At 38.8% G+C, this 24981-nt stretch overlaps 1 protein-coding gene across 2 annotated transcripts in view; it reads right to left on the reverse strand.

Moving 5' to 3' along the window:
* The window catches only part of Ola1 (Obg like ATPase 1), a 136208-nt gene that overhangs the window by 35379 nt on the left and 75848 nt on the right, over positions 1–24981 (reverse strand). For both annotated transcript variants that reach the window (XM_006972431.3, XM_076569673.1), the window contains 2 exons: positions 17370–17450; positions 16972–17069 (listed from right to left, as the gene is read on the reverse strand). In XM_006972431.3, the coding sequence (XP_006972493.1) occupies positions 16972–17069; positions 17370–17450 (179 nt within the window). The remainder of the gene's footprint in view (positions 1–16971; positions 17070–17369; positions 17451–24981) is intronic.

The following is a 24981-nucleotide window of genomic DNA, read 5'->3' on the forward strand; positions in this document are numbered from 1 at the left end:
GGTCTACACAGTGAATCCCAGGCCAGCCACAGCTACGGAGCAAGACCTGTCTCAAAAAACAAAACAAACACAACAAAAAAATAGGCCAGGCAGTGGTGGTGCACACCTTTAATCCCAGCACTCAGGAGGCAGAGGCAACTCTGAGTTTAAGTCCAGCCTGCTCTACAGAGTGAGTTCCAGGATGGCCAGGGCTACACAGAGAAACGCCGTCTTAAAAAACCAAACCAAACTAAACCAAAACAAAACTAAAGTCAATGGATTTTCCTCATTCATTACTTACTTAAGTCCATTGCCAAGCACTGGAGATAGAAAACAAAGAAGCAGCCCCTCCCTGTTCAGAGACAGCCAAGACAGCTGAGCAAAATCACACAGTGAATAAAGGTTCCAAAGAAAACACACGTGAGGACATGACAGACAGGAGGGGTGTAGGGAGTGACTCCACCACAGCTTGTGAGGAGGAGGCACTGGGAACCTTGGTGGGAGGATGTGTATGGCTAAGGCAGACAATGAAATGTCCTTAGACTTCCACAGACACAGAAGCAGGCCAAGAGAAGTGACACTGTGGGCAGCACATGCTCTGACTACTTCCACTGAGATCCAGTGGTGGTTCCCACTACAAAGGACACACAAGTGTAATCATGTAAGTTTGAATGGTTCAGAAACAAAATCAAAAGAAAAGTGCAGCATCACAGCATCACTTAGTTACCAAGCAACAGGATTGGCTCCAGAAAGACACAGACACACACACAGACACACAGACACACACACACACACACACACAGAGCAAGTTTTTTTTTTTCCTGCAGTGGGAAAAAACACGTAGGATACTGGCATATCAAACATGCCAAATGAAATTTAGTAGTAGGTATTGCTTAAAGTAAAATTAGGCCTCTTCTCTTTTATTCTATAAACACAATAAAAAATTAAATAATTCTAGAAACAGCAAAATATTCTTTTGTTGTATTCAATGCAGCCTAACATACCAGTTGAAGCTTGAAAAATGATAAGCTATAAACTTGGAACAAGCACTGGCCTCACTGGATCATCCCGACAGAGTCCCACATGATTTGAAAACAGAACCTATACCTTCTCTAAGTTGCCTTTGCAGTCTGTTCTATGCCTAAGATTAATTTCTGTTATCTTGATTTTAGAGTACAAATAACTTTCTACTTACAATTTCAGCAGGTTGAAGCAGCAGGAAAACCAACTATTTTAGACATTTATAAAATAATCAGGCAATTCTAGCTGATTTCTCCTTATGAAATGCCAGAAAACATGCTTTCCAACCATTTGAAAAGCCAGATAGAGGTCTATCAAAATGTAAGGTACAGTTCAATGCAATGATTCATAGTGCCTCTAATAGAAAGATCCAGCAGTTCTCAATCGAGACCTTTATTTCTTCTCTGAATAAATGATGCCTGAAATTTTTATTCTTGTTCTAATGGAATTTCAATGGCCTTCACTGCAAATCTACTGGAAATTTTTGCATATTAAGTGGAAAAAATTAAATGATGTTAACCACATTTTAATGTGATTAAGGCTGACAGGGTCATTATTTCTGCTAATCACTCAGTTTAAAAAGCTCAAACAAAACTTTATAACAGACAAGGTTTTTAATTTTATGTATATCTTGTTGAAATTAAAAAAAAAAAAAACTGTAGAAGAAAGAAGAGAAAAAAATCCTAGAACACACAGTCCTTGAAGAAAGGAAAAGCAGTGAACAGCTTTCCAGTCTGCAGATGGGTTTCATTATACTTAATCTGGTGATGTAAAAACAAAAATGCAAAACAATCTCATGCCACACATGCTCCCCTGGTCTCTTTCCTTTTAAACACGGAGTGGGTAAGAAATGTACTTTGTAGAATCTGGAGTTCTGTGTTTCCTATTTGCTGCTAAATGGAAACAAGTATCTTCTTTTTTTCTTTAGATCTTACAGCAAACTAAAACCAGAATTAATTCATAATACTGCCTCAAACAATTCTTCATGTTCTGTATTCTATTTTAAACTATGCCATACACCATGAGTATTTCAGACGTATAAAGATAAACGAAAAGCCACTGATACAAATCTCCAGCAGGAGTGGCACTAATTGCTATCAGCGAGTGACAGGGATTTTAATGACCAGCAGTACGTACAGATAATGTGTCATTTCTATTTTCTGGCACACGAGTTACTTGGCTTACTGGTCATTCTATACTAGACGCAAACATTAAATTAATCCTCGGGTTCATGGGCAATATATGGAGGAACTTTGAGGCTCCATTCACAAAGGGTAATTTGTGACAGCACACCCTAATATTCCTAAGCAAATGAGCAGGAGCCAAGGCCAAAGAACTTAGTGTCCTCTCAAACTGCCTGAGCTTTTCAGTACTCTCCCTGAGCAGTGACCTGTAGCTAGCTAGGGCTGTAACACACAGACCTCTACAGGACTGCACTGAATACTACCTCTTTGTTGGCTGGAAACTACTTAACCAATACTGTTGGCTGAAGATTACTTTTCAGTTACTAACATGGTATTTTCTAGAAGTGGTCTGAGGGCTATAGCTCATCCTGACATATGAATGCGATGTGAACAGCCCTAATGCAGGAGTTATAGTTTTTACTGAACTAGAATTATTTAGCTTTTAGAAGACTCTGATGAGCAAATGGTTTTTGAAAAGAAACCCACACCTGGAGTTCAAGCAGCCTAATTCATGTTGATTCCCCTCAATCTAGTAAACTCACACCAAATTTATTAAACTAAAAACAAACATCTCCTACACAAAAAGATTAGATACATTTTTCATTGTAGTTTCTTAAGGCAACATGAAGCTATGATCATTTCAAAGAACAAAGTAGCAATTATAAAACTTCAGCTACAGGTGCAGTACCTTATCCAAGACCGATTGTCCTTTGCCTGGTAAATTACTCAACTGCATGCAAACAGAAAAGGGAGTTTACCTCACTGGTCACAATCTAAGCAGCTAACAAAAGCACAACACCTGGCCATAAGCGAGTCCTCTGACTGTAATTTATGCTAAAGTCTGAAGAATTGCTGCTCTACTTTCGTATTAAAAACCAGACGCGAACTACTTTTCAGTAGGAAGCTCAGGCTTCTGTGCAGAGAAAGTGATTAGAGTCTGAGTAGATTATATAAATATGGAGAAAAGAATTCAACTTGAGTGCTGCATTGTGCCGTAATCCTTCTTGTCCGCAGAAAGAATTAATATCGTTGAACTTTTTTTAGTGATGCGATGCACTGGTGCATCAACTAATAACCCTCCAGAATGTCTCTGCTCATCTAAGAAGAGTCCCTGCTGAATGTTCTAATGCATCTTATTGTGAGTCTTCAGCAAATAAAACTTCATGTATGAGCTCATGATGTGCTCTGCTGCCGGAAAGTCGCAGGCTCTGTGGGAAGCTCTTTATCTTCCCAGCAGTCAGTTCTCCGAGAACATCAGTGCAGCTACTGTAGTTACCTGTAGATTACTTGTATTTTCTCACATCTGTGTCCAGCAATCTAAACCATGATGATAAAGGGTCATTAGGTTTTGAGTGAGGAAGGGGGTGGACTAGACAATTTGCTCTGATAAGCTCCTTGTTGGGAGCTCCGGTTTAGAATGTGAAATGTCGGACATACAGTTTTACACTAAAAGGGAAAAGAATTTCACTTTTCTGCACAAACAATTAAAAATAAAGCAGTCTAATGCCTCATTATAGTCTGCTGATTCTCATTTTATTTAGGTGCTTCACAATTAAAAGCATTTAAGACAAATAATTTTCTGCTTTTAAAATGGACATCCACGCTCTATTAGCCACAAAGAATTCGGGTACAATTACTAAGATAACTGCTGTTTGGTGCACAGCAAAGCAATTTCCCACAGTGGGACTTACAGTTCAATTTACCAGTTGGGCAAATATTTTGTTCTCTGTAGTGGCCTAGAGAGTTAAAAGCCATAGGTAACGTCGAGAAGTGTTATACTTGGAGAAAAGTTTCTTCAACACAGATGGATGGTTTAGGTTCCAAAATATCAAGAATATCCTAAAAACACCTCCCAAATTAATATTATAAATTTAAAGACTAACCCAAAACACAACTGTTACATAGAGTATATCTCACTTCCTTCTCACTATCCCAAAACAAAGGCCGAGAACTTAAAACTCACTAAGCACAATGTTATTTTCCTGTTTGCAATGGGTTTGAAATCATTCTGATACTAAATCACATTTTCTCAGCAATCAGCTGACAGAATATTATATTCTTGATTAGATTATGAAATAGCAATGCTAATTACTTAATTTTAAATGGTTTAGAATAATCATATCAGATCACAGGAATACATGTTTAAAAGTTTGTTCTTTTGGCATCCTTCAGGTAAGTGCGTATGGAGGGTTGAAAAGGAGATGCGTACAGCTTGGTGAAGATGGACTCTCTTTGGGGCCATGACTCCCTCACGCCTAGGTAAGCTTACACCAGTGCACCAGTGTGTCCTCTTCTGAAAGGATATTTTAAGAGAAAACAGTGACTGGTATAAATCAAATACTGCCCAGCCTCGAGGAACTACATTAAAATAACAAAAGTATGTGAATAAAGGCATACAATATTTTTAAATGAAACATCAAGTAGTGATTTGAGGCTTTTCGGGGGGTGGGATAGTTTAAAATGGTATTTATTTGGACTGTTTGAAGGCTTTCCAATGTTGCTGGAGAAGAAAAATAAAAATACTATTTTCAAGGTCATTTGCTAGCATTAAACACAAGCAAGCAATATTTTCTAAGATTAAAAACAAACACAAACATTTAAACTCCTGCTCTGCTTTTAAATAAAAATCACCAGAAAACCCTCTTACCAAAGCTGGAGGACAGGGCACTATCACCAGTGTAGACAATTCCTAAACTAAAAATGATCGGAAAATGAAACATTCTGGGAACTAACATTAACATCCTAAGGCAATGTGAGAACACAATCCATGGTAATTATTCATGCGCCAAGCCACTGTAAACCTAAATCATTTCTCAAGACCTGGATGTGTCAGGAACTTTGACAATTATGACTGGAGCCGGGAAACTGTAGCACTGCAGAATTTCTTATGAATTTCTCCAGTTACTTTTTATAAATGCTGTCTTGGATGACAGCTTAATGTGTACCACATGCAATATTTATTCTTCTTCAGTGTCAGACTGTCTAGCCATCCCAGGGAATACAAAGAATGTCACTTATTAGGATAAAAGCACAAGGAAGGTAATCAAGGACACATGTAACATCAGCCAATCATGCCCCATTTCAACATCCTACTCCATTCATAACAGTTCAACAATTATTTGCTTGCTGATAACTTGCTTTCAGGCTGTTTGTGTTCCCCATAATGGTGGTTTGCATTTATTTTGCTCTTTAGAATTGGACACTTGCTGTGCCATACGTATTTGTCAAAACTTTATATCTTCTGTCAGAAATGGGTTAGAATATAAAATAATTTCTGTTTGTCAGGTACTACTAATACAACAGTCAGTAACCCTTGATGTCAACAGGGCACTAAAATAAACTATAGAACTGCAAACCATAACTATTACGTACTTCGTAGAGAAAAGAGTCCCTAAGTGATGCACCGTAAGAAAGCAGGTGCTCCTAGCCAAGCCGCACCCGCACCTCCGGCACATGGGAAGAATGCTGACTAGTCTCACTTTCCCTTTTGTTTCATTTTCTCAAGCTTCCAAAGCTTATAGAACCCTCCAGTCTAATTTGGTGATCTTGAGGCTATATATTCCAAATGCCCAAGTTATAACACATAAATACTTGGCACTCCATACATATTTTAGTTAATAACATTTAAAATAAAATATCCTAGTATATATAATAATCATGCTTTGTATAAATTAAAAAAACACACAATTCCTTAATCATACTTAGTTCAAAAGCTTTATTTACAAATATGGCTTTGCAGCTGTATTATAACAGCCTTAAAAGCTCTTGATTCAGACAACACATGCTATCTCTGAATATAGAGAAGAAAACCTATGGTCGCTATCACTGTATCTCCTGTTCTGTTCTCTTTTGTCTCCACTATAGATCTGGCCTGAATGAGCTTAAAGTTCTATGACATAAGAAATCGTTACACAAACTGTTCTATGTAACTCCTTAAAATATAATTGGGGGGGGGGGTCTCATTTTCAAATAATAAAAGTATTTTTTACAGATTTCTTTTCCAATCTCTATTTAAAAATTGTCTTATAACATAACTTTGTTATTTAATATATTAAGTGATTTACTTGAAGATATACGGTACTACAATATTGGTAATGACTAGAAAGGGCAATGTAGAGACTGGAGATGCAAGACTCCTTTTAGTTAGAAAGGCATAGGGACAAGTTTTCACCAGGGGAAAAGGAGACACAGTACGACTTCCTAAGGGCTGCCTCTCCTTGTAAGTCCTGAATGCCTACAGGGCAGTAAGGTACAGCTGAATCTACACAGCAAGGACTGATTAAGAGAACTGACTATGTCATGACAAGTCTCAGGCACTAAGTAACTCATCTACTCATGTACACACACACATATGTGCTCTGCTTTTCTAACAGAATCAGAAGAATTATATAAAATCACACTTAAAATGAACCTCTTTCTACCATAGAGCAGGTCAACTTAGTAAGTATCCATAAGCATTTTATTTCTTTCTCATAGCTCTTTAAGAAAAACGTCTGAAGGTGAAGAAACCAAGAGGTATAAGGAAGCCAATCAAACTGTGCTGAGTCATGTCTTTTTGAATTTTGCAATTACGTTTGTTCTCTGGCAGGTATGAATTTTGGTATAACTTTATTAGGATATAAACAATATAGAAAATTCTTTGCATGCTTTTTGCAATAAAATATGCAATAATGAAAAAATGTTTTATACTTTCTCTTCTGAGTTCAAACTAAAAGAAATCTTCCAAATATTTAACTAGGTTTCTTATTTCCCTTTTCTAAGCCTTAAGCTGACTTCATGAAAGAGGTTATACTCTGTCTTCTGAGGCTCTGAGGAAGACTAGACAGAACATATCTAAATGCCCCTAAGTTGCCGGGCAGTGGTGGTGCACGCCTTTAATCCCAGCACTCATGAGGCAGAGCCAGGAGGATCTCTGTGAGTTCGAGGCCAGCCTGGGCTACAGAGGAGATCCAGGACAGGCTCCAAAGCTACAGAGAAACCCTGTCTCGAAAAACAAACAAACAAACAAACAAAAAAAGCCCCTAAGTCAGGTATATAATAATCATTTAACAAATGGTAGTTATTACTCCCAAAGACCTGTCTATATATGCACATATATGCACACATGTAATACTCTTTCTATTACACTGCTATGTATTAAAATAGTAATTACACAGAGTAGTGCACAAATCATCCACTTGTACTTTGTAAAATAGACACCCAGACACAGACAAACAGACACACACATCCCTGTTTTAAATACATCTCTGTTTTAAAATTAGTTCACAAAAGCAAATCCTTATGCCAAGAAAGGGAAGAACAGTCTCCCTCAGGGAAGAACACAGCAATGGTTATCCAATACCAATAATGAGCCCAGAAAACACACACAGAAGTTACAATATACAGACTGAACAGGCTGTACTTACATATTTAGGAATTTATGTACACGCACGCACGCACGCACACACACACACATATATATGTAACAACAATTAATGGAAAATGAGGCCATGATTTGAAAGAGAACACAGAAGGGTAAGAAGGTCGGAAGGGAGGAAAGGGATGAGGTAAATGATGTAATTATACTATAGCCTCAAAATAAAATATAAAAGCAAATCCTTGTTATTGACAATGTGACGAGTATAGTAAATTCGTCTGTGGTTAAAACCACGTGTGGTGCTGGGAGTGTAGTTCAGCGGTAAAACACTTGTTAGCACCCCTGAGGCTGGAGTCTGATCTCCAGCACTAGAAATCAAAGAAACAAACCAACCAGGAGTTGGAAAAAGCAGTTGTCTTTTTTCTTAAAGATTGATTTATCTTATTATTTTACATGCGTATGAGTGTTTTGCTTGCATGTATGTCTGTGACCATGTTCACGTCTGGTGCCCACAGAGATCAGAGAAGGAGCACTGGATAGCCTGGGCCTGCAGTTACAGACGGCTGTAAACTGCGTGGCAGTTAGGTACATCAAGTATTCTTAACCACTGAGCCACCTCCAGCCTGAAAGCAGATGTCCTAAAGAGAGTAAATGTGTATTTTCTACATAAAACCAGATAAACTATTTTAATGATTGTCCCTACAAAGGCTGTTAAATTGGAAAAGAGTTTCAGAGGTAAGTCCATAAAGATAATAGATGCATTGAAATGTTATTTTCAGTTGGCATTTCCTAATTATATTATGGTAAATTTTTAATCTCAAAAAAATTTTCAAGTCTAAAATGTATGTGTATGTCTGTGCGTGTATATCACACATGTGCAGATGCCCACAGGAGGCAGAAGGTGGTATTGGAGCCCCTGGATCTAGAGTACAAATAGTAGTGAACCACCAGACATGGGAGCTAGGAACTGAACTTGGGTCCTCTGGAAAAGAGCAGGTGCTCATGACTGCTGAGCCAAATCTCCAGCCCTCAAACTTTATGTATACCGTGATATATTTAACAATAAGAAAGCTTTATTGACAGCAAATGTGCAGTATAGGAATGTGCCTGGCACGTGACACACTTCTCTGGCCCTTTCTATACTGGCAGTATCACCAAGGACCGGGTGCTGATGCTGAATGACACGTAGTGAAGAACACAAAGGATCTCTGCGGAGACCGCTTAGGCTTCCATCCTAACACCTCTCTCTGGCTATTAACTCTGGCCAGCTTCCTTAACTTCTCTAGACATGTTTTTCCTTCTTCAAAAGGTGAGAGCTGATAACATCTACTTTATAAGGTTGCTGGGACTCGTAAATACAAGTGGTACATAGTTAAGATTGGCATGATGTTCACACACACAACATTAGGCATACAAATTATTTGCCACAACTCCAGTTTGTGGTATACTCTCCATTCCTACAACCTGCTCAACCAGGCAGTAAACAATTATTTTTTAACAAACAACGGTTTGCTACTTTTAAAAAGGAGTGAAATATTTGCTTTTTTTTCTTTTTTCTTTCTTTTCTTTTGGGGGGGCGGTTCGAGACAGGGTTTCTCTGTGTAGCTTTGCGCCTTTCCTGGAACTCGCTTTGGAGACCAGGCTGGCCTTGAACTCACAGAGATCCGCCTGCCTCTGCCTCCCGAGTGCTGGGATTAAAGGCGTGCGCCACCACCGGCTGGCCGAAATATTTGCTTTTTAAAGTGATTTAGCAAACATTTCCTTATCAAAAACATTAGACTGTAAGACTCACCATAGAAGTTTATTTAACTTGTAATGTTAAAATAATACAGTTAGCAAAGATATACTTTGGTATCTGTGCTCATTATTATCACCAGTTTTTATTTCTGTTGGAAAATAAGCTCATCTCAGTATATAAAAGCTAGCGTGTTGTATTTTGGGGAAGTCTATACTGTGGCAATAACTATTTTGGATTTAGCAATTTTATACAGTTTTTAGTTTTCAGTTGTATCCACAGAATTTTCTCTACCTGAACTTTACAGCATACGCTTAAGAATAGATGCTAAACTAGACGCTTTTGCCTCTTAACAGGAAGGTACTCAATGACAAGGGGGCGGCGGGGGCAGTGGGGGCGGCAGCGGCGGCAGCAGCAGCAGCAGCAGCAGCAGCAGATCCTAGAACAGCACACAGTTCTCAGGGTGATGGGAAGCCATGCTATAGCCTGTGCTTGCTGCTTGGCTCCTCATCACCACCCATGAACAGGTATAAATACTCCAATCAGCAGGATCTGTTTGTCACACACACGCTCAAGGATTTAGGCACAGTTTATAATCTCTCCAACTGTCCTATCTGTAAAGTGTGCATGCATGATATTATTTATATAAGCTTCACAAAGTTTTTATTAATGTCTTAGCAATTTCTAAGCTTCAAGTGCCTGTCACACAGCAGAAACTTTAATAAATGGTGATCTACGGTGTGTCCTTTGGTTTGGCATAGGAAAAGCTCATCAATGACATTAAATGTAGAAAAAATAGAGAATTAAATTTTAGAATGCAAATAGGATACGCTTAAAATTTATTGAATTAATAAATACGAATCCTAGGGCCGGGCGGTGGTGGCGCACGCCTTTAATCCCAGCACTCGGGAGGCAGAGCCAGGCGGATCGCTGTGAGTTCGAGGCCAGCCTGGGCTACCAAGTGAGCTCCAGGAAAGGCGCAAAGCTACACAGAGAAACCCTGTCTCGAAAAAACCAAAAAAAAAAAAAAAAAAAAAAAAAAAAAATAAATAAATAAATAAATACGAATCCTAAGTTCTTTTTAGGTAGTTTCTTGACGCTTCATAATATATTAAAATCCAGCCTCACAATGGCCGCACTGCCCACTGTCTCCCACTCAACCTCCTGGTCTTTAACTTGTCCCTGTGCAATGACAACTTAAAAATTATACTAGTGGAAGCTAAGCAGCGCCAATAAAATGATGTAAGCTACTGCAGGTAAAACGGCGGGGCCACAGCGAGGATGCCTGTGACGCCAGGGAGTCTCCCTGAGCACTGAGCGGCGATGGCATGTGATGCATTTTGTTTCTTTACTCATGCCACAGGAGAGGAAGCATGGGACAGGTCCAGTATCCAGCAGAGAACAGGACAATCAAGTCCTTTTTCCTGTTACTGGATTAATTTTGAGCTATGATAATTAAGTTTGGAGAAGTTTGTTTTATAGAATACATTTTATATGAACAATAGAACTAAGTGTTCTCTATAAGAAAGCCTATGTAATCTGCCTAAAGTCAAAAATACTGAGTACCAAAGACTACAACATTATTATTTCCAATTGCAATTATTTTTCTTTTTTGTTTTTCTCCCTCTTGTGACAGTCTCCCTACGTTGCCCTGGATGACCTTTAACTAAGAGATCCACTTGCCCCTGTGTACCCCACCTGGCAAAGCAATGTTTTTCCCAATAAATCAAACTTCTTGATCACAGCTACTCCTTCATTTACGACTAAAGTATAAGAGTTTCTGAGAGTCCATTTTTCTTACTCAACAATGTTATTAATGGTACCCAGCATTTTGGGATAGCCTTCAGAAGTCTGGTGAACTACAACTCTAAATGTAAGCCTTGTACCTACAGAGTATGCAGCAGAGGGGCAAGGGGCAAAGGTCAGAGAAAGTAATACGCTCTCCTATATTGCACAGGCAGGGCAGAATGGACAAAATACTGAAATAGTCCAGATCAGCTTTTTCCTTTGTCTTGTCCCAGGCAAACATGTACACTACCTAAGACTCCATTCTATCTTTGTAAGGTTACATGTCTCAATCCCAACAGTCTTACATTTCTGAACTTCCAACTTCTCCACATCTACGCACAGCTAGTCAGACTCCCATTCTTTTATTATTATTATTATTATTATTATTATTATTATTATTAAATGCATATGGATGTTTTGCCTGCCTGCATGCCTGATGTCAATAGAGACCAGAAGAAAGTGCTGGGTTACCTGGGACTGAGTTACAGAGGGTTATGAGCCACCACGTGGGTACTAGGAACAGAATCTAGGGAAAAGCAGCCAGTGTTCTTACTACTGAGCCATCTCTCCTGCCCCTTGAATTCCCATTCTTGATTATAGCTCATCTCAACTTGTTATTTTGGAAACAAAATCAGATGTGAGGTCCTTAATCTTTGGTACACAGACTTTTAAGGAGTTTAATTTGAATTATCCTCCAGTGGGTAGGGACAGGGCATCAGGAAAAGCCTTCATGAACATGAATTGTTGGTAATCGGAAGAAATGCAGAAATTACAAACAAAATCCTTTCGTTTTCTAGATCACAGGTGTCTATGTCCATGTATGACAACAGTTTTCAACCTGTGGGTCACGACTCCCCGGGAAGGAGGTGAATAACACTTTCACAGGGGTTGCAAAGCACAGATATTTGCTTTATGATTCATAACAGTAGCAAAATTACAGTTACAAAGTAGCAATGAAAATATTGTATGGTTGGGGTCCCCACACCATGAGGAACTGGATTCAAGGTATGCAGCACTAGGAAGGTTGAGAAGTGCTGATGTATGAGGAAATACACATTTGAACCATTTGAGAGAATCCTATGAAACACCTGCTTTTTTTTTGGTTTTTTGAGACAGGCTTTCTCTGTAGTTTTGGTGCCTGTCCTGGAACTCACTCTGTAGACCAGGCTGGCCTCGAACTCACAGAGATCCGCCTGCCTCTGCCTCCCGAGTGCTGGGATTAAAGGCATGCGCCACCACCGCCCAGCAATACTTGCTGTCTTTAAAAAGGGCTTAAACCTTTTAATCTCTTGAAGTTAGAAAAGAAATTATGAAATATTTCCCGTTTATATAGAAAAATTTATTCTATACGTTTGATGAATCATGTCACACAGAAATCACTGTTAGATGATGCTGCTTATAAAATTACAACTCATACTCTTAATGTATTATTTTTTAAAAAAATTAATGAACTACCCTGCAAATAGAAGTAATTAGCCACAAATCATATTGAAAAAAAAAATGCAAACAGGCTCCACATATGCATTTATTGTGGGACAGTAGTTTCTCTTTATACAGAAAGGTACACTTCTATAATCATCACTCTCATGATGTGAACTAGTGTATTAGTCCTGCTTGATAAGGATTGGAAATTGTTGAAAGGACAGCCAAGCCATTTAGTGAAAACCAAATACATCTGCCTCACCCACACTCCCTGTGTTTGAGAGGCTGAGGCAAGAGGAGGATTGCTTCAAATTTAAGGCCAACCTGGGATTCACAAAAGAACAACAAAAAACCAAACCCAAATCAGAAAGTCACAAATATTAGTACATGAACACTGTATTAAAATGCAAACGCACATGAGAAAATAATTCAGAGGCTGGTGAGACTCAGGCTCAGTGGGTAGACACTTTGTCACCAAGCCTGATGACCTGAATTCCATCCCAGGACCCATACAGTGGAAGGAGACCCGACTCCCTAAGCTGTCCTTTGATGACTACAAGCATGCCCTGACACCCACCACGTACACATATATGTAGATAAAAAACGGAATTTACATTAAAAAATAATTTGGTGCCAGGCATGGTCGCACACACCGTTCCAGGACAGCCAGGGCCGTTAACACAGAAAAACCCTGGCTTGAAAAAAGCAAGCAAGTAAGCAAACAAGCAAACAAACAAAAAGAAGGTAAATTAAGAAAAGACAGATCTAGTCTATGATTTTTCCCCTACGATAGTCATACAATATATATCATTTTGAAGTTATTTTTGGTTTTGTAAACAAATATGAAAAACTAACAAAAGCAGAAAGCTGGGTAGAAAAAAAATCTGAATCAAAGCCAGGTGTGGTGGCGCACACCTTTAATTCTAATACTGGGGAGGCAGAGGCAGGCAGATCTCTGAGTTCAAGGCCAGCTTGGTCTACAAAGCAAGTTCCAGGACAGACAGGGCTATACAAAGAAACCCTGTTTCCAAAAACCAAACCCAAAACACAAAAACTTGAATCATACATAATAGTAGAAGGGTTAATAATAAAACTTCTGTGAGTATAAAATTTATTTGGTAAACTTGACATATTGATTGTTCTAAAGCGTGAAAAGATTTCCAAATGTTTATCTATGAGTCTTGAAACAATTTCATCATTTAAAATGACTAATTTATTAACCAAGATGTATGTAAGAAGTATGTATGTTTTAAATTTTAAATTTCCTAGTAGTTCTAGATGGACATCTATACGGAACAACAACATCCAACTGTCCTCATCAATAGTACAGAGGTAAAGACAAGACAACCCAGAGTGAAACAGAACTGGTAGCTATTAGGTGTAAAAAGTCTCTAAATTAGTTTGTTCCACTGGTTCCATAATTGGACAGCATATATTACTAACAGAGCAGCAATGGTGCAAAGACTGGAAGTGAAACCTCCAATTAGCAGTGCCTTGACAGTCGGAATGCCCCATACCTGCCTGACACCATGACTCATTACGCAATCTAAAATGAAAATGAATACTGTCTATAATCTTGCCTGTAACAACTGATCATGTTTAGAAAATGGATTATTAATAAATCATTAGCACCTACCAAAGTCAACAAAAGTGTCTACATAGTTCTATTTCTTCAATTGTAACAGTATTAGTGGTCTTTGTGGATTCTTCACAGTATCCTGATGACTGTCATCTGATCATAACAGCCACAGCCAACCTGCCTGCCACATCAGCCTCTCTTCGGGACCTAGATCTTAATAATCCATCAATGAAATAGTGAATTCAGCACTTCTAACACAGTAGAAACCTGGACTCACTCTAGCTTTTACCTTCAAAAGGTCAGCATGCCTCTAGTTAGTATACAATAGCCTTATCCATCGAAATGCTTCTTTTTTAAAAAAAACCTATCATTAAAAAATAACATGTTACCATTTCAATTTAAAGTGAATTTTAGCCAGTAACCAAAATGTTTATCACTCTAGAAATGTGGCTTACTAAAATGAGGATAGTCTTCCTCTGGGTTCAAGTCAGACCTTTTCTGCCACTGAAAGGAACTTTCTACATTTTAAACACGTGTGTGTGTGTGTGTGTGTGTGTGTGTGTGTGTGTGTGTGTGTGTGTGTACGCACGTGTGTATTTTAAACTTTTTTCCTTTTGGTGCTGGAGACTGAACTCAGGGCCTGTATATGTTAGACTAGGACTTTACCAGCCCTTGTGAGCACATTCACTACTGCTTCCGGCATCGGTCCTAATTCGCTACAGTAGTATTACATGTTATCCTTGGGAAAAGTCTTTTTGTTTCTTGGTGAAGGAGCAACTGATGCAAAGGGGGTTTAGATACAAACCAAAAAACAAGATGCTAACAGAGCAAATGGATTTAGGAGTTAAAATGAATTTTAACTATTTACATCTGCTTGCAGTGTTATAAATGGTGGAAACCGAGTGTTCATGTCCTTCATAATAAAAATCCATTCTGTGCTTTAATATGAAGGCTATGTTACATAAACAGAGGATTTAAAGCTTCGGCAGAGTGGCTGAATGGAAGGAAAGTGGCAATCTTTTGGCTCCAGTAGATGCCATTCCCTATCACACAGTGTTTCCCACTCATAAATACATGACAAATACTTCCTCAATCATGTTTTACGAGCAGGGATGCACAGGGGGTAGTCAATGGCTGGCTTGAGGGAAAATAGGAACAGCAGGCGGCAGAAACGGTACAGAAAATGGCTATGTGGTAAATTCTCTTCTGGAACATCACTCAGTTCCCCGGTCTTTGATGTTTCAGCTACAATTACACTAACTTCCACAAGATCTGGACACCTCCCCCCAACACACATCCCAACCTCAGACCAGATCATTAGCTACACATAAAACCTACGAAAATTTGGTTTTATAAAACAGAACCATTCATACGTCTACGTTGTTACAAATTAAAATTTGTTATTTAGACAAGAGTCGTTTCAATGGGCTATAACCATATCATCATCACAACTGGTCTCACAAAAAACATGGGGTGTCTGGCGACAGCTAAATCACAGGCTGGCGTCTCCTAAGCAGTCTGTCTACCATTAGGGTCTGGGAAATGGTATTTACTATACAATTAGAGCCGGGGAGTTCTACCTGTAATCACTGAAATACAGGTGTGAGAAGCCCCTTTGGGCAAGGAACTGACTCATCCCTTTTCATGTAAACTTTGATGTCTGTATTGTTTTACCGAGCCTCAGGAAAACTTACCACTCATACTTCCATGAGAAGATAGACTAGCTGAAGTCAAATAGTAAATTTTAAAATTCCTTCTTAAAGGAAACAATTTTGACACATTAATCATCAAATTTATTAGAGTTTGAAACAAGACGGAACTGATTATATTTTAATTACTTTCTGGAGGACAATGACCAGTCTGAACTTCATTTTTATGTTAAATTTATGTTTTCTAGAACATTGCCAATAAAGAGGTTAAACTCAGCTTGCTATCAGGGACACAGAATGTCTTACAGGAATATCAACAGGGCATTTCCAGTCGCAGTAATTTCACAGAGTTTATTCTAATGATTTATTGGAGCTAACCATCTGACATTAATTATTGTTTTGGCTTCCAGTCTATGAATGTTTATTTTTCAGTTTAAAGCCTTCTCACTCTTTGATATCATATGGAAATGAGAATTTTTAATGGAAAATTGAAACCATGTGCATCTAAGTACTTAATGAAGTACAGGGAGAAACCGACAATATATTTGAGGAGAATTCAGGTCTTTTGCTTTGTATAGTTTTGATTTCTTTCTATGACTCAACAGTATAAAATGCTGAGGGTCTAGTGAGGGAGTCACAGTGAAGCACTAAGCCAAATGTCTCCATGCTCACATGAACGCAAGAGTTCTCTTTGAATTTTTAAGGAAGGGGAACAAATCTTGCACATTTTAGCTACATATTAGAATGGCAACATATACATGCAGTTTTTACTTTGTTACACTTTGGAAGTTTCAAACCAGTGTCTGAACTTTTTTGCATCCAGGTTTAGCATATATATTAAAGAAACGATTCAATCTGGATTTTAAAATTTATGTCTGGCTGTAACCCATGGTAGAGCCTTTAAGGTCGCCTGCAGTATCAAGAGGGCTAGACATTCTTGGCTTAAAACACTTTATCGCTCCAAATACACTTGACTCTCATTTTGTAACAAAACTATACAACAACGTTTAAAGAACTTAAATTGGAAAAGCAAGTATGTAGGATTCAAAATTTCCTAATTGAATTCAGTTTTGTAGTGTTCTCTTAGTGCAAATCATTTGGGAGACTCATCTCTAAATGCAACATGAGGCCAAACTTTCTTAGCATTTTCAACATTTTATAAGGAAACGATATTAAAATCAAACACATTATACACATACCTATATGCTTTGTTATATATATATAAAACCTATGAGTATATCCAGAAAAGAAGAACTTACCATTTGTTTTTCTTTCTTATATAGTCTTTTTCAGAAAGATTAACCAAGTAGACCATTGGTTTTGAAGTCAAAAATAAGTGCTTATTCAACACTTCAATCTAAAGTAGGAGACAGAGAAAGAACTCTTGTAAAAGCTGAGTCAATATGGAGCAAACCACCGACTAATTTGAACACAAATACTGTTTGAGTCAACAATTTAAGTTCTTTGTTTATAAAGGATGAGATGTTATAAAATATCTCAGAGATGGGGAAAAGGAAAATGTAAGTTTGGGAATACGTAACAGCCGACAGAAATCAAGGTTTAACCATATCTAATACCAGATACAAGGTAATGAGTAGCCAATTGGTTCTCTAAGGAATCAGAGCAAAGGCAGTAGACATCAGTGTTTATAACTTACCTCTTTGTCATTCCAGTCATGATAGAAGCGCACAGGTTTCTTTTGATCTATAACCCAGGATTTGACTTTGCACATTATATCCTGTACACACGATCAAGGAAAAAAATACAAGATGAACGGTTAAGCACTTGATACCAAGTATTAAAAGTTTCAAGTCCTCAAAATAAAGGTAACTTTGTAATGAAAGGACATCCATCTAAGCTACACAAACAACATTTTGCATCTCAAAATAAAACTGATGAAATATTGATGAAGCATTATTTTAGTGTACAAAGTTAGCAAAATTAGTTAACATAACAATATGAAAAACTGCAAAACAATTCAGTCACATCAAAGTCAGAATTTAAGAGTCAACATTATCTAGTGATGTCACATGCTCTTATGAAATGGGGGGAGTATGCTGAAGAGAGACTAAAGTATATTTTTTCCTAAAAATAAAAACAAAGTAACTAATTTAAGCCTGCTATTGATTATTTACTCTAGCAAATATCAAATGAACTGACCCAAACCTCTTTTCTTCTGAATTAATTTTTTGACAACACCTTCTCCCTGCCACTTCTCCACTGCTCCCCCACCCCAACCTGCCAAAGCCTCCATTACACAATGGCAAGAGCCCTGCACTGGTGACCTCCAACCAGCTGCATTCACTTTCAGAACATCTCTCTCGGCTGGAAATCTAAAGGCCTTTTAGTTAGCAAGCTAGTGTGCATTCAGAAGGAGTAACTGCGGGAAGAGCCCAATGCGCTTTGTTTCTCTGGCCTTTCTTCACAGAAAGATTAATCATCTGTGAAATGGAAACGGCAAACAGCAAGCGACACAAACTGAACCCTTCAAGCCTTTCCTCATGAGCCCTGTGGGTCTGAATCTAAAAGCTGCGTGTGGCAGGGCTCTTCTTACAGGCAGGTGCTAATAAAAGGCTCTCAGGTCCCAAAGGTCAGACTCAGCTCTTCCAGAAGAGGCACGGTTGAGAGTCATCTGGGCTTTTTGTTTTGTTTTTGTAAAGATAGTTTATGAACCTGTTTTAAATATTCATTTCTTAAAATCTGTTGCAACACAATCACTAGTAATAGATTTCCTGAGAGCACTTTACGTTACCACGACCAGTTATTCTCTTACAAATGTCCACTTTTATAATGATCGCAATATTTAGTATACCTTCCTTGCAAATCTTACTGTTACCAATAAGAAAAATAAGGAAAAAGCCCTGTATCCTTAGATCCTGATTTGAAGCCCTCCAGGGAAAGGACTTCCCACGGATTTTAACAAGGAAGGGGCAAGACGAAAACTTTTAATGAAATCTAACATGTTCTGCTTAAGAATAATCACTTTTACTCTTCTATAACTGAATTTCACTCATAAATGTTTAAAAGTGGCTAATGTAACACCATTTCCTACAAGGAGAAGATCAAAGTGCTATATTACAAATGCATTATGATTAAAAAAGCCCTGTGCAGCCTTGCTATTAACTGTTCTTTAAACCCTAAAAGGCTTCCCATAGATCTCACTTGGCACTGCATATACAACCTTTGACAAGTAATGTAGACCATTTTTATTCATTGCCTAAAATTGTAGGCAATTATGTGCGTCACACTGGCCACCTGCAAATTCTGAATGCCTGCTGCAGTTGTCAGTGCAAAAAAACTAATGTCGGAGGGGATTAATCTAGGGGGAGAGAGTCCTCTTTAATGGCTCCAGCAGGTGAAATGGCCCAGCTGGTTACTATGATGAGTGGCCAGAACAGCTTATGTAGAGACACGCAACAAGATTATACAAAAGAAGAAAACAGAGGTACCGTCCTTTACTTCATTCCATTAATCTTTCCCAATTAAAAAAGAAAATAGACAAAAGAAAGCCAATTCAAAAATAAGGATGAGAATTAATTTTAATCATATAAAAAGTATAAAATGCTTTTGTGACGATAAACATTTTTACAAAGCCAAAGGGTCTCGATGAGTGCTGATCACCAGTGAAGGAATTTCAGGGTTGCTCTTCACTTAAAAGTAACTAGATTCTTGCTTTAGACACAGAAGCCATATCATAGAAGCACTGTGGCATTAGTTTTCAGTTTTTCTTTCATACTATAGACTAGGAGCATTGCAGTTTTACATAAAGAGAATTAAGTCATATATGAAGTTCGCCAACAGTATTTTCCTTAGAAGCCAGTTATGTGTTAGATTACTAAAAGACGCCAGTTTTATCTAAGACAAAACAGAAGTAGATTGCAATCAGATAATATTATTTCATATAAATAATCAGTAGATGCTATATTTTCAGTGTGTTCTTTTCTTATATAAAAGAAAAATTAATTTTAATGAGGAATGTAAATGTTATAGCCTATCTGAGAAATTTCTAATTAGACCAAAAGGGCGTGAGATAAAATGCGTAATAAGCTAAGTAAATGTTTCCCTTATGCTTGTATATATAGGCATATATTAATAGCTATAATATATTAATAACGCATACAAAAATTAATAATAATAATTTCCAGTTAAATTTAATTAGGTAAAATATATATACTTTATCCACATTCAGCCAATGAGCACATAGTAAAAACATTACTAGTCCCTTTGTATTGATTCTCTAATGCATTTAAGTCATTTTGAGATTTCCTATTTAAGATGGTTACTCATTTGTGTCTGCCACATGTGTGCAGGTGTCCATGGAAGTCAGAAGAGGGCTTTGGAGCCCCTGGAGCTGGAGTTATAGGCAATTGTGAGCCTGCTGATATTTGGGCTGGGAATGAATTCAAGTACTCTGGGAGAACAGCAAGTACTCTTAAACATTGACCTTTCTCTCTAGCACCTGAGATTCCATATTTCTTCTTTATTTTTATGAATACGACTGTTTTGCCTGCAGATGTCTATGTGCTATGTGTGTGTCTGCTGCCCATGGAGGTCAGAAGAGGGCACCAGATCCCTCGGGACTAGAGTCACAGATGGTTGTGAACCACCAACACAGGCGTCAAGAACTGAACGCGGGTCCTTTCTCACACAGCCGGTGCTTTAACCGACGGATGAGCTGCCTCTTTCACACAAGACCTCATACATCTTCCTATCGTGGTGTAGAAATACAGACTTTGGAATATGAACCTGGACTGCTTTTGTAACCATCTAACATTTCATTTTAAAAATATATTCTGTATATTATAATGAATAAACTTGCCGGGCAGTGGTGGTGCATGCCTTTAATCTCAACACTCAGGAGGCAGAGGCAGGGGGATCACTGTGAGTTCAAGGTCAACCTGGTCTATAGAATGAGTTTCAGGACAGCCAAGGCTACAAAGAGAAACCCTGTCTCAAAAATCCAAACCAAACCAAACAAAAAAAACAAAAGGAAAGAATAAATTTGTCACCTGAATTTTGTATAGCTTGTAGTTCTATGAGTATACTAATCTTAGAGCTAACAATATATGCTTAGGTATGGAAACAAAAAGGATCAACAATGACCACGGTAACTGGAGACGTAGCTCAGTGGGAATGACCGATCAGACAGGCCTGTGGTGGTACTGTGTTCCCCGAAATATTGTGCACCCTAATAAACTTATCTGGGGTCAGAGACAGAACAGCCACAATATTAAACATAGAGGACAGGCAGTGGTAGCACACGCCTTTAATCCCAGCACTTGGGAGGCAGAGCTAGGCAGAAATCCATGTGTTCAAGGATACAGCCAAGCATGGTGACTCACACCTTTAATCCCAGAAAGCGAGGCTTTAATCCCAGGGAGTGATGGTAGAAAGCAGAAAGGTATATAAAGGCATGAGGACCAGGAAATAAAAGCATTTGGCCTGGTTAAGCATTCAGGCTTTTGAGCAGCAGTTCAGCTGAGACCCATTCTGGATGAGGACTCAGAGGCCTCCAGTCTGAGGAAACAGGATCAGCTGAGGATCCGGCGAGGTGAGGTAACTGTGGCTTGTTCTGCTTCTCTGATTTTCCAGTGTTCACCCCAATACCTGGCTGAGGTTTGATCTTATTAATAAGACTCTCTAAGATTCCTGCTACACAGGCCCCTGGGTTAGATGCTGGCACATGGCACCAAGACACAGTGGAGGACGCCGGGCTTGCGGTCATGCTCTTGCACTTGGTTTTAGATGCACTCACTATCTTGACATGTTGAAAAACCAAAGAGAAATCAAGTCAGGATTCGATACACTCACTGGAGCTCGGAGGACAGATCAGGGCTAGAGAGAAAACTTTAGAACTGACCTGTATGTAGACAATGAACTGTAACCACAGACAGGGATGTGACCTAATAGGATTTCAATGTGAAATGTCTCCCACAGGCTCAAGTCTTTAAACACCTGGTTCCCAGACAGCTGCTGAGGTTGTGGAACTATTAGAAGGTGGGGCCTAGCTGGGGAGTGGTCATTGGGAGAAGGCCTTACGTTCCATAGCCCAGATGTGCTTCCTGTCCTGTCCTGCATGGAGGAAGCAGCCTCCTACTCTGTGGTGGAGCCTGGGGCTGCTCCTGCTGCTGCGCCCTTCCCATTACGATAGACCAAGCCTAACAACAGAACTAAAAGAAATTCTTCTCCCCTTGAAGTTGTTTCTTGTCAGGGTTTTGGCCACAGCAGCAAGAAAAGTAATCAATACACAAAACTGCCTCACCATGTGGATCCTAAGTCTTTGGAACCAGTTTACGGAATAAACGAGCAAGAGTTCAGAGCTGCCGGCTAAAGCAGAGCTCCTAAAACTGTCTCCATTGATAACCGCTTTACACCTGAGCAGTTTCTAGTGACCCTGTGTATACAGGTCTGTGAAATATGAACTAAGCATTTACGGATAAACCATAAAGAATTTATTTTGAAACCATTTTTGCATGCATAGAATAGTGCCAGTTACTAGAAACAACAGCACATTATGGTTACTTTACATAAGGAATTAAACACTGGCTGAGTACTCGATACCACAGATGTACAGCATCTGCAGTGTTTTTCACGGTGACTGTCAATGCTGAGAAGAAGGCCCTTCACAAAAACACAAGTACAAGATGGCAGAAGCAGGTTTGGGGCCATTTCAGAAATTCCTGGAAACTGTCTTAATTCCAAACCCAAACTGCCCAAACTTTTCATTTAGTAATTTAAAAAATTTATATATAAAAATTATATTTCATAATAATAAAAAATTAATAATTAAAAAAATAAAATAAAACTTCAGCCAGCAAGTCAAACAATAATTTTAAAACCAAACAGCCAATGCTATCAAGAACACTATCACATATTTAACCATGAACTCATTTTCAGTTGCCACAGTATTCACACTTCTCTTATGTGTGGTTATGAGGGCTGTGACCCACAGATTCGTGGTGGCACACGCCTTTATCCCCTGTATTTGGGAGGTAGAGGCTGGTGGATCTCTGTGAGTTCAAGGACAGCCTGGTCTACAGAGGTAGTTATAGAACAGCTAGGGCTATATAGACAGACCCTGTCTCAAATAAAAAACATCATCACTAATGAGCTAGATAAACCCTGGGATGCTGTAAATTAATCTTAATGGGCCATTCTGGTGGGAGTAAAGACTACAAGGCTGATAGAAATGTAAACAATGAAAATTGTGCTAATGAGATTTGACAAAGAAAGATTCTACTGGACGTTAACCTTTATTGGCCAAAGGTCATCCATATTACTGTCTGACAGAGAATCTCACCGTCTTCTGCCTAGCTCTTTTGTTTTTGCTTTTTTTTTCCTTCAAGACAGGGTTCCTCTGTGTAGCTTTGGTGCCTGTCCTGGATCTCGCTCTGTAGACCAGACTGGCCTTGAACTCACAGAGATCCGCCTGCCTCTGCCTCCCGAGTGCTGGGAATAAAGGCGTGCGCCACCACCACCTGACATCTGCCTAGCTCTTAAAACTGAGCTAAGCTGAATTCAAGTCAGTAAGCATGCAGTAATTCATGGACAGTAAGCATGCAGGCTGTGGCATAGTTACTGCTCACTGCTTTTATCCAAGTTTACAGGGAAAGAAACCAACAAATAGAACAGAGAGAGAGAGAGAGAGAGAGAGAGAGAGAGAGAGAGAGAGAGAGAGAGAGAGAGAGAGAGAGAGAGAGAGAGAGAGAATCTTCAGTTTCATGGGGGTGAAGACAAAACATCTGTAATTGTTAAAGACATTAGCACCACTAAAAGCTGTAAATACAAATAACTTTCTCAGAAGTTTTTAAGAAGAATAGTAAAGAAAATGCAGTTGGTTCTGCAAGCCTAAAGACCTGAATTCCATCCCCAGAACCACAAAAGCGTCTTCTGACCTTTGCATGTATACCCTGTGTGGCATGAACACCCACACAAACACAGTAAAATAAAAAAAAATTAATATAAATGTAACTAAAGGGGGTATTTAGAAAGTTGTGGTCCAAAACTTTTTCTTTTTCTTTTTCTTTTTGGTTTTTTGAGACAGGGCTTCTCTGTGTAACAGGTCTGGCTGTCCCGGAATTTGCTTTGTAGACCAGGCTGGTCTCAAACTCCGAGATCTGTCTGCCTCTGCCTCCTGAGTACTGGGACTAAAGGAGTGCGCCACCATAACCCTGCCTGTTCAAAACATTTTATTTGACAATGAAAAATCTTGAAGTTGTTGAAAAGAATCTAGTTTGATAGAGACAAGTCCTATCTACATAAAACTGAGAACTCCATGACAGACATGGTAGCTCATGCCTTTAATCCCAGCCAGAGGCCAGTGGATCTCTGAATTCCAGGCTAGCCTGAACAGCCAGGACTGCACAGAGAAACCCTGTCGGGGAAGGGGGGTAACAAAACAAAAAACCTGAGATACCCTAATTCAAAAAACCTGGAAACCTCCAAACTCTGCAGCTTTCTGAACAATGACATGACACCACAAAGGAGAAATTCCACATCTGATTTCATGTGATTAGTGGCAGTCAAAATGAAGGCATACCAAAAATACTGCATGAAACTGTCTTCAGGCAATATGCATAAATAACGTATATGAAACATGAGTGGATTTGTGTTTAGAATCTGGATTCTGTCCTCAGGATATAAAAGAAAGTGTAGGCAAATAATGAAGAATATGGAAAAAAAAAAAAAAACCTGTCGGAAACATATCTGCTCCCAATAATTTTAGATAACATTTAGCAATCTGTAGAGGGAAAAGGAAGGAAAGGTTGCCCGGGACAAGCACAACTTTATGAATATTCTAAAAGCCCACTGAATTGTACACTTTTAAAGGGTGGATATTTTAGTATATGAATTATATCTAAAAAGCCATTTAAAAGCCACAAAAGGGGAAGAAGTGTAGGGTTTCCTGTGGATAAGAGGAATACGTCGGCTTCAGACTTGGTTGGTGAAAACGGGAAGAATTCCTATGTCTACAGACTTGTATCTTTTTCTCTGGAGTCATCTGGTGGAGTCAGGATGGATGGAATTACAGAGTGAGCACAACGGAGAGGTTGGGGGGCACAGGAAACAGGTGCAGCAGAGCAGGAGAACAAACAGAGAAGCTAGATGCCACTAAGGGCCCTAGGAAGATGGTGCTCATGGACACTAGCTTGTCTTCTTAAAAACCTTTCCTGTGTTTGGCAGGTTACTGGGGAAGAAGAAGTGAACAGGGAGAAATATTAGGGGAATGTTTCTCCGGCATCTGTATCACAGCATTGGGATATCTAAGT

The sequence above is a fragment of the Peromyscus maniculatus genome, chromosome 4 (genome assembly GCF_049852395.1).
Source record: "Peromyscus maniculatus bairdii isolate BWxNUB_F1_BW_parent chromosome 4, HU_Pman_BW_mat_3.1, whole genome shotgun sequence".
NCBI classification, from domain to species: Eukaryota; Metazoa; Chordata; class Mammalia; order Rodentia; family Cricetidae; genus Peromyscus; species Peromyscus maniculatus.